The sequence below is a fragment of the Betta splendens genome, chromosome 8 (genome assembly GCF_900634795.4).
Source record: "Betta splendens chromosome 8, fBetSpl5.4, whole genome shotgun sequence".
Lineage (NCBI taxonomy): Eukaryota > Metazoa > Chordata > Actinopteri > Anabantiformes > Osphronemidae > Betta > Betta splendens.
Window position 1 is genome coordinate 12,841,512 of NC_040888.2, and position 11,004 is coordinate 12,852,515.

At 46.0% G+C, this 11,004-nt stretch overlaps 1 protein-coding gene across 1 annotated transcript; it reads right to left on the reverse strand.

Annotated features, from left to right (window-relative positions):
* Nucleotides 1–2: 2 nt before the first annotated feature.
* hlfa (HLF transcription factor, PAR bZIP family member a) lies at nt 3–10,179 on the reverse strand. The gene is made up of 4 exons (XM_029158195.3): nt 9,839–10,179; nt 8,568–8,927; nt 3,848–4,062; nt 3–3,739 (listed from the first exon to the last, which is right to left on the reverse strand). The coding sequence occupies exons 1-4, from the start codon at nt 9,951–9,953 to the stop codon at nt 3,524–3,526; spliced, it is 906 nt and encodes a 301-aa protein (XP_029014028.1). The 5' UTR covers nt 9,954–10,179; the 3' UTR covers nt 3–3,523.
* Between the last annotated feature and the right edge of the window lie 825 nt (nt 10,180–11,004).

An 11,004-nucleotide genomic window follows, 5' to 3' on the forward strand; every position in this document is an offset into this window, starting at 1 on the left:
AATCATAATTTGTTTTTTTTATTAGACGCTACAAATTACAGAGAGACGGAGAGGCTCAGGGCTGAACAGCACAAAGAAGTGTTATGCATCCATTCCATGACAAACAAGACCGAATAATCCTTTAGCTTGTATTTTTATACACTCTGAAACAGTCCGTTGGTGTTGCCATGAATACAATGGTTACAAGTCTGTTGCAATGCAAAAAGTCAGAAATGAAGAGATGTCAGTGTATACAATATATAGATTTTAGATGCACTAAGAAGCCCTTTAGTGCAGATCTGGACTTATCAGAGTGGTGCTGCTATGAAAACTTTACATTGCTGAGAGACTGGGGAACAGTCAGTGTATTCAAGGCACTGGAATAGACTAGAATTATGGTTGACATTTCCGGGTGAGGTAGTGAAATCACTTGACAGTGAGGTAATTTCGGGACACGTGGGTTAATTATTGGCTTATTCCTGTCGGTAAATATAAATGATTAAAAAAACATGCTCTACAGATTGTGGAGGCATCGTTCCTGTCTTTACTTCTCTCTACAAAAACCTGTTCACATGTAAGTGTCTATTAGGATATAAAATGAGAAACATCCTCTAATGTGCAAAAATACTTTGTTGTTAGAAAAAGGTCAGTTAGAATTTAAAAAAGAAAAACTAAATATTGTATACACCTTTGGATCCTTTTGTTAATATTCAGCCAAGTCTGGGATTAGACCAAAGTCTCCGTTGGTTGTTTTATTGGGCTGATTTTTTTTCTGACTGTTGTTCAGGGCTGTCCAGCTTTAAAACCATATTTTCCGTGTATTAATTAACTTGATAAAATTAGACGCTAAACAAGCTAAAATCAAGGGTCACTTGTTGCCAAACTTTAAACGTGTGACTTTTAGTTTAGGACAATGCTAGAGAGTTCACTTTCACTGCCTGAACTCCCTCAGGCATCAGTTGCATGTTTATGTGTTAAATTTATGGTTTTAAAGGATACATGAACATATATTGAAACGAATGTTTACATTTTGTTTTTTGCACAGCAACGTGGTCGTAACTGTGTTTTCCGTGCACGTATACGACAATAGGTTTAATCACACTCAGCAAAAACGAAAATAATTTATTTCCCAAAAAATGCTGGACATATATTTTAGGTTATTTACGGTCATTCGTGGCTGCTCTAAACGTTCATTCCATGTCAAACCCTAAAATCATCCTCCAGTAATAGTCTGAGTGATTGCAAAAGACTTTGCAGAACACAGGTAGACACTACAGCACAGCAAAATGTATAGGGACTTCACTGTCAGCCTTCATTACACATAATAACAAGTAAAAGCTTCCCAGTGTCCATCACTCAGGTTCAGGGAGAGGCAACAACTGCATTAGCTGAAGGAACAGAGAGAAAGCAGCAGAACTAACCAGCTAGAACCAGCCATAGATTTCCCTTCCTTCATAGTAACTTCATCCCATCAAATCAGACCAGAAACAAACCAGACTCACAAACTGCGCAGTTATGAAAAGCCTCAAAAAGTTAGAATATGAACCACAAAGAAAGCCATAAGCCTGTGGCTGCACGTGTCATTACAGGGTGGAACGATGAACAGTTTCCCGTCGACAAGGAGTGGTGGATTTTAAAAAAGGGCGTAATGATACATTCTTCTGGACTGCATTTTGTCTCATCTGCTTGCTCTCTATTTAATGGGATTGACATGGGAGCCAAACAGTGGCACCAACATAAGAAGAAGTGTCACAATAATAATAGTAATGTTATTATTATTAATAACAATAATGCCCGAAAGGTTTGGCTGCTGCTGAATATCCACAAATCTCTGTAATACTAGCACATCCTAGCTAATACAGAATATCAAAATACCACTATTTGCATTTGTCGTGTCTGAGTTATACACCTTACTCTGAATCTGCTGTGCCTTCAAAACACATAGCTTAGTAATGTATAGGAAAAATACTGTACAAAAAGAAGAAAAACTTATAGAATAGGTTTATATAAACATATCTCTTGTAACCAATATATCATCTCTGTTGTGAATTGTTTGGTCTGTAGTAAACAAATCAATTGGGTTAACCACAGTATTGGACAACACCATCCAACTTTTTGTTATCAACACCTTTTACATTCATACAGCCATCTTGAAAAAGAAGGCGAACACAGAGCTACACAGAGAGACTACAGACATCTGTAATGATTCCTAAAATGAAAACACGCATATTGATCATGCTAAGTTAAACAGAAGAAAAAATATAGTATAATTATCAACAACTTTGCAAGAAATTGAGTTTTGCAAAAAAGCTTTTCATTCTGTGAAAGAAAACATGCTTAAATCTGAAAACGAATAGGATGCTAACAACAATGTAAGGATTAGTAGTAATACTAACAGTTATATCAACAGATATTACACACCTATATAATATATATGACATATACATTATATATGTGTATGAAAACAACAATCTTCCATCTGAGAAATAAAAGGTTGATAAATATGAGGCGGAGAAAGTTGTAGAGAGTGGAAACATTGCACCGGATCAGATTGTGACACACGCTTTAGTGCAGAGGTTAACTAAGGTTATCTTAGTCATCAGCTATGGTGAGAGTGGAGGCTAGGTAGTGTACTGCCAGAGGAGGGAGACCAGAGTGGGTGGAGCAACATGTAGGTAGTCATGTCAGTTCAAACTGTGGACAGGAATTATTGCTCAGTGTCCGGGTGATGAACAAAAACCGGAACCATGGTTCATAAACGGCAAACTTCTGCCATGATTGCACAGGAAAAAGGATCAATTTAAGTGCTATCAAAACCAGCTGTAGAGCAGAGAAGCTCCAGCAGGCCTGTGTTAGGAGCGCCGGGGGGTCAGACATCTTAAATACAGCACAAGTTCAGCCGAGGGGCAGTTAAGACGACAATGTTGCTGATAGAGAAGAAAGACGAACCTCACTTTAACTGTACAGAAAAACAAAGAGGGAGAAAAAGCGAGGTCGGAGGGGAGCAGGCTCTTCGACACGGCACGTTTACCACAGAAGAAGAAGAAGAAGGTGGAACAGGTCACCGTTTCTCAGTCCTGATCTCACGTATAAAATCGGTATGAAAGTGAATAACAATCAGCATGGTGTCGTTTCTCAAAGGTGGAAGGTAGAGGGACGAAGGGGGGGGGGGGGGGGGGGGGGGGGGGGGGGGGGGGTTGTCAGCTGGTGGGTTGGCTCATAACTCCTCACAGTACATTAAAGTGGGAAGTATGCATGTGTAAATATGTGTTGTAATCTATTTATATGGATATATATTATGTCAGATGATGTACAAAGAAAAAAAAGTAGGAAAAGACAAATTGAAGCTCATGATAGATGTCTAATGACCATTATAATACCAGAATCTAGAGGTTGTGTAGATGGGAGGTGAGATGGGAGGTGGGTGGGGGTTGGCAGTGCCACCAAAATAGACACAAAGTTCGTCAAAGCTTTAGGGAAGGTGGGTTGGGCTAGTAATGAGGGCGTAGGAAGGGTTTGGTGGTGGTGATTGAGGGGGGGGGTCTCACAGGGGCCCGTGTCGCGCTTCGTATTTTGCCACAACGTTTTTGCAGCGGCCCAGCTCCTTCCTCAAATCGGCGACCTCTATGCGGAGGGCGGCGTTCTCTTTCTCCAGGAAGGACGCTCGGATGGCGATCTGGTTCTCCTTCAGCCGCCGAGCGTCCCGTGACCGCTTGGCCGCCACGTTGTTCTTTCTGCGCCGGGCCCAGTACTTATCATCCTGGAGATCAGAGTGGACACGCGCCATTACATACATGCTGTATTGGTTTGGATTATTACTCCTTCATTATTTTGGTGTTATAAACACCAGACTGACTACATTACAGACCTTCAGGTCCTCGGGGATGAAGACCTTGCGAGCTTTCTTGATCATAGGCTGCGGCTTCAGCTCCTCGGCGGAGAACTTGCGTTTCCTGGGGTCGAACATTTCCTGTCCGGGCACGCTGGACAGGGCCAGGTCTGCGGGGTCAGGGTCGTAGGTCACGGGCACCTGAATTGACTCTGGGTCGATGGGGCTGGGTGTGTCCCGGGCTGAGGGCAGTGCTATAAAAGTAAAGAACATTCATTAGGATGGGTTAGCAAAGACATCCAACTTTGTTTCTTTTTGGTTTTAGGGGAAGAAGTCGGCAGGGTCTAAACTCTATAGGCATCTTTTGAGTTGGTGTTTTCACGTCTCACCACTGGGCGGCGCTCTCTCACCACATTTGAAAGCACACTGACAAATCATTCTTTGGTTTGGAGCTGGTGATGCTTGCCGAGTTCAACCCAATCAGCTGATCACAAAGCAGCAGATGTAATCTGTGGACAGCCTGGAGGTGATCTGCTCGACATTGGGCTGCTGCATGCCTCACGTCCGTCTGTCGGCCTGTTGTACAAGGCCTCTGTGATCTAAGGCTACTAGACTTTGTGGACTAGATGGAATTAAACAGTCTCCAACTCACCACATTAGAACCAATATGTATTCTCACACTTTCTCTAATCAATATGAGTATACGCATTGCACATCCACTGGGAATCAGTGGGAGAGCTCATGCATTTTCAGTAGCGGCTGATCCCTTGGCAGCGCGTACTGTACATCATGACCCAGATTTTTGTGCTTGCGAGTCCGCCATGACAGCCAGTCAATGACGCTGACCTTCAGCCGCAGCGTACAAACTGCTTTTGGATGGGAGTTTAAAAGCAGCCGTCACATTCATCTCTGATGGGTCTGTGTGAAAACCCAAAGCCAACAGCAGGGGTCTGTTCAGTCTGTTCCGTCTGCCCGGCCTGAACACGAGGAGACGCTGTTTGAGCTGCAGGAAGTGACGGGCTGTTCAACTGGGGGAACACTCCGCAGTAGATTTGTCTGACGGGGCCAAAAACCTGAATGTCTCGGTTGACAAAGATCCCAAGAAACCGTGCAGATCTATTAAAGCGTCTAATTATCACATCATAAAGCTGAGCAAAAGTGTGAAAAAATACTGCAACCAGAACAACGACAGCTGACGTCTCAGACGTGTTACTGACACACGCCTGTAACACTTCATTGCACACAAGCAAAGCTGGGTGTGGTCGAAAATGTTCCAGTTTGAGACAAAAGCAGGTGCTTGTCTTTTAGTAGTTCTTGTTGTTTGGTTCCCAGTCTCAAACATGATGTATAACATGAACCCAGTGTAACCTTGCACCAATCATCATCTCTACCAGACAACAAGATTCCTAAGCAACCAGAACCAGACGCTGCCTAAGACAATCTGTCCCCCTCAAAATACCCGGCTGCGCCCTAATCACCTTTGCCAGTGACTTTGAGCTGCTTAGCGTAGCTAAAACACAGCAGCGTGGTCACAGGCTAAAAGTAGACTAACTAGTCCTCTCATTGACCCGTGGCGTCCTCATCTACTGTACGACACAGTCCGGGGCAGAGGAAGCTTTCAAATGTGGACCCTCCTTAACAGGAAAGCTAAAATTACCCGTCCAGGGAAGGTGTGGTGGCGCTGACCTGCACAGAGCTGCAGTAAATGGGACTCGGGCTTAACCGTTTCACGGCTGATGCCGCGCAACGTGATGTGGTTCCATTAAAGGGGGCGTGACTCTTATCGCGTTTTGGGCGAGCGGGAACATTACGGCGATAAGCCGACCTATTTGCGGCGGGCGAGTGCGGGGACGAAGACGCTGAACCCTGATCTGGGCGTGACGCGGGTTCATGTGACCACACTGTCTTATAGAGCGTAACGAGGAAAAACACATCCCACTGTTCCACTGGGTGACATGATCTTTCCTTCCCATGAACACATGCATTCAGCTTCCACTGCACCCGGTCAACAGTGCTGCCGCCCAGCCGTTTCAGGCCCGATGCGTGAAGTTACAGGACCATAAAAGACACAAACAAACCAAGCCTACGGTTTATTGTTTGCTCGACTGATAACAGATACTGCTGCAGAACATAATCAAGAGACTGGACTTCATTCCTCCTGGCCACCCATCCAAGGTCGGCTTGTCTTACCCACATGCAGGTGATGAGCTATTTGGGAGGAAATCAGTTGCTACGGTCCTGATGCTGATGCGTAGTGAATGATTAGTGCTGTCTTTTATACAACACTAATATCTTAGCTTCAAGTTTAGGTCCTATTTTTGACTACGCCACGCTGAAACCTAAACAACCCTTCAGATCCTACTTGCCTGCCTTCCCTCAGCAATTAGTTAGGGCTCTGACACAAACAAACACACACTTGAAACACCCCTTCTCTGACTTGTTATTGGTTGTGATAATGTTATCAGCTGAATGTTGTAATGCTCGCATGCAGGCACACAGACGTTGTGGTCGTTGTGGGTGGTGGTGGCGGTGAAGCGGCTGGTTAGACGAGACGAGAGTCGGCGAGCTGGAACAATATTGTGCGCACGTGACAGAAGCACACCCGAGTCCATGTGAGCTCTGCAGGGTACAGCCTGTGCCTTGGCTCCGGCTCCAGGCTGTTTCGGAGCTGAGCGCAGCGAGGGAGGGAGAGGAAGACTGGACGGGAAGTGGAGAGTGTAAAAGGGAGCGAGGAGCGGGGAGGGGGGGGTGAAAGCGAGAGTGAATGAGTGGGGGAGGCGGGCGGCGAGGGGAGAAGAGAGGCAGGCAGGTTCATGCCGTGACAAGCTCCTGTTTGTAGCTCAGAGCTGCACACGGCGCCGGCATGTGTCCATCACATGGCGCGGCACGCTGCTGGAAATGTGAAGCGCAGACAAACCCAAACAGAGCAAACATGCATGTGCACACAATCACAGGTTCTCCCACCGCACACACGCACACAGATGCGATCAGGCTGGAGCCAGCCACACATGAGATATGATCAGACATCTGTCTCTGGACATATCAGCGGCTCAGCGTTGCCTGGTTCTAGAGTAACCTGTCGCTTGGCAGGGGTGAGGGGAGCTGCTTCGTAAAGGAGGCTAAAACGATCTTAGCCGAGTCTGCACATCATTGTACTTAGAGCTCAAAGGAAGATCATGAGCTTTTCTCGAAGTACACAAAGTTCTCCTGTACTTCAGAGTTCAGTCAAGTCCTAACTCAAAGTGCGGCCTCCCCATTGGTGGGAAACCTTACAACGGTTATCAGGTTAAATTCGCTAACGCTAACCTTTTGGGGTCTATCCATCGTCTGCTGCTGCCACTAAGAAGTGCACATTGCATGATGGGAAATTTATCTCCCCTGGTCCACTTAAGTCTGATCCCACAGTATGATCGATGGAGATGTTTTACAAGCACAGAGATGAAAGCTGAATATACTCATTATCCTGGCTGCATCCATAGATGTCACTGTTACATACGTTGTCTAAAATATTGAATTGACTGCATAGAACTAAGTATATTTGTATTTTTTTATAGTTTACTGTGCTAATGTAATAAACATTATCATCCAGCCCCATTATACACAAAAACAACACCTGACAGATATAAAGCCACGCGTGGGCACAAACGTAACAATCACTGTGCAAATCCAAGCAAACACATTTTACACAATTAAGCTGACAAAAGCAGGTGGAGGAGCCGTAATCAGGTCCAACTCAGCCCAAAGCCCACAGGATGCTCAATCGTCCTTTGTTATCATCCGTCACTGGTATCAGTACACATCTGCACAGAAGTTTAACCTGCCTTTTTTCTCCGTGTAAGTTGTGTGAATTTGTGACTCGTGACTTTGCTCATTGGAAGCATGCGTTGCACATCAACGGCACCGCGAGGCTTGAGCGTACAGGTCAACGCACATCAACAGATACGGCCCATTACAGCACCGCTCAGATCTTCTGCCATCCGCTGCTCGGCGTCAGGTCTGGACGTGCTACAGCAGCGCTCTGGTTGGGTCTGGCCTGGTGACAGCTCGCTCTGTCTATGTATAGTATAGTGCAGCCCGTCCCCTCAAATGATTCTAATTGTTCTGGTGTCTGGTGAATTTAAACCCCAAATGATGTTTGGCAGCTGCTTAATGAACTCTGTTTCACAGTTTAACGCTTCAGTCTAAATGGGCACTAAATGTCAGCTCAGTATAATTATACTGTGTGTTGTTCTATTGTAGGTCCATTAGACCACCAGTGGGAATATGACGATGAAATAAACTAGTCTATATCAACATCAGCTTCTATATTGCATGTGGCTCCTACCTCACAGAGCCCAATAATAGCTGAGTGACAAATATACTGCATGTACACTACATGACATGCTCAGCAGAATGCAGTCCAAACCACATTTCTCATCAGCAGGACCAGTTCTAATTACTAATCTCTAAAGCCTGAAGGGAATTCAAAACAAGAGAGAGAAACCAGCTCTTACACTGGAAACACGCAACGGCACAAAAGACTACGCATGAAACACTGGCGCCGTTTCTGCCACTCGCAGCTTCATGAGTGACACCGTGCTGCGTCGCTGGACGCAGCTCTGTGCCGTAAACCTGAGCTGCAGTGTGTCAGTGTGGTCAACGGCAGCGGCTGGCGCTGGAGCTGCGTCAGACACGGCTCGGGGTCGACACCTGGCTGGCGTGCACGTGCACTAAGACGCGTGCGGGTGTGACTTCAGGTTTCACCACATGTGCTTCCTACCTGCTGTGCTGGGGCTTTGGAGACAGGTCTGAGGCGCCATGCCTGTGTGGACCGAGGTGGTGGCTCGGCTGCTGAGGTCCACTACGGAGGGGGTGGGCGGGGTGGTGGGCGGAGCCTGCTGCAGCGGGGCCTGCGGCGGCGGCGCCGTCTGCGGGGCCTGGTCGCTCTGGGCTGTGTTGGCGGGGATGCCGTTCTCTGACAGGAACTCCTCCAGGTCCATGTACTCCAGCTGAAAGTTGTCTCCATCGTAGGGCAGGGTCTTGTCCCAAAGGGTCGGACCGAGGAAGGCTGACTGTGGGTGGCTGGCCGCGCTGCTCTCGTCGTCCAACTTCTTCTCCTTCTCCTTGTCCTTCCCAAATCCTGCGAATGTTTGCACACAGTCATTTCATTGTTCTGGAGCGGGGGAGAATCACGTTTCAAGTGCATGGGTATAAACAGGAAGCAGGCCTCGCATCAAAGGGTCATTTCAAACAATTTTTTATCAAACAAAAACTGGAACTTTTCACGAAAAATATTTACTACCAATTGTAAAAAAAAATATTACTCTTAAATGTTATGACCAACATTTACATTACACTTGTTTTCAGTGTAATCTAGGTAATTTACCCTACAAACACATCCATCTAAATGCTTTATTGTGTTATTAAACACGCTGTTCTATTAATATTATTTGTAAACATAATACAGCTCAACAGATCTCCATTCATGTTTAGATACTGCAGTGACAGTCAACAGTGACATTCAACAGAACAAGCATAAGGCGGACGGGATTATCGCGCAGCGCGCCCCCTGTCGACCGCTCGTGGTATCACTAATATAAATCCCATTGAGCGCAGGGGGTTTTAAAGGTTAAAAACGTCGCGCCGGGCTAAATGCGGCGCAGTGGGGATAAAAACACATGATAACAATCTGCATTTATAAGCAAACAGACAGACAACAAACACTAATTAAAATAGTCTGTCTGCTTAAACCGAAGTTCTGGTTCGACATTCGGCAGCAGGTTCAACATTCAGCCGCGTCACGTCCTCATTTAATCATAAAGTTATTATATTGTTTATGCTACGAAGTTGCTAGAATAAATGCTAAGAGGTGTCGCTCGCGTGGATTTGACCGAGTTCACCTTTAGCGCGTGAAGACACGGACGTCAGCAGCATAACAACAACACGCGCAGCGCACTAACTGCGCCGAGAGGAGGCGAAGCGCAGCCGCCAGCGTGCGCGCAGGTCCGGTCGGCGTCGGCGCCGCTTCCCTTCGCTCTTATTTAACCGTACCTTCATCGTGGTGGAAAGGCAGCTTCAGGGGGTTTTCCAGCAGGGATTTCAGCACGCCGTGAGTCGGCGGCAGGAAAGTTGGGTTTATTGGAAGAGGTCTGGCCATTTTCTCCATATGCGTTGAAGGGCAGCTGGAGAACGACGCTCCGCGGAGGTGCTCGCACACGGTGAAAACGGCGCCGGGGTTCGGCTCGGAGGGAGAGTGGAGCTCCGCGCAGCAGCAGGGCGACGAGCGGTCCGCTGTCTGTCGTCTGAGCTGCCTGGCGAATAGCTGGAGGAGGAGGGCGGAGGGAGCCGAGCTGTGGCGGAGCTTCTGCTGCCTCTCCGTCCATGTGCGGACGCGGACGGCGGTGACGTCAAAGCCGCGGGAGGGCGGGACGCTTTTCCCGCGGCGCTTTTGGGTCACGCCGGAAAAAACAGCTTCATGGTTCCGAGCGGCCGCTTGAAATATGCTGCCTTCAGGGAACGTCTGAAAAAAATTATCTTATTTTTTTTTTATCTCTGAGATCGATTTTATGTGACTAAATACGCCCAGAGCGCAGACTGCTCAAAAAATATTAGTCCTATCGTCTAATTGCTTTAGCCTTTGATTTGAGTATTTATTTTCTGGGTAGAACAATAAGATTTCTGTTATCATACAGTTAAAAAGAATCCACCTAGTTGTGTTAGTGTGTAGTGTGTGTTAGTTGACTACTAACACACAAATATAATAAAAATATAAATAGATTTCCTTTAATTATAGTTAAAAACACAGAAGTTCTCCTTTTGTCATGTCAAGCGTCATATTAATCAAACACCTTTTTAATGCTCGCCTCTGAATTATGTTGCATTTATTGTGTCTGTGAGTTTAATAACACACAGTGGTTTATTAGTTTTATTACTATAATTCATTCAAATGCAAAGTATTTCATGAAAGTCAGATAAATGTTATATTCTTCATGAATAAAGCAGCTTCATTTTGTGGCAGATTAGATCCATTAGTTCATAAATCTACACCAAACAGCAGGTTAGGACACATTTTCAGTGAATGTCTGTGTTAATATCTTTAGCATAACCAGGACAGCCGCTCAGGCTCATATTTAGCTGTGAATCGGACCAATGAGGAAGCAATGTGTATTGCCACAGCAGAAAATGACGTGACTCTGAACTTGACCTACTTTCAACCA

Excerpts from the sequence above, each read along its gene's own strand:
- hlfa (XM_029158195.3), bottom strand. The coding sequence starts at position 9,953 with ATGGAGAAAATGGCCAGACCTCTTCCAATAAACCCAACTTTCCTGCCG. Across the intron at positions 8,928-9,838 it reads GCCTTTCCACCACGATGAAG|GATTTGGGAAGGACAAGGAG; the intron begins GTACGGTTAAAT and ends AAACATTCGCAG. Across the intron at positions 3,740-3,847 it reads TCATCCCCGAGGACCTGAAG|GATGATAAGTACTGGGCCCG; the intron begins GTCTGTAATGTA and ends TCTGATCTCCAG.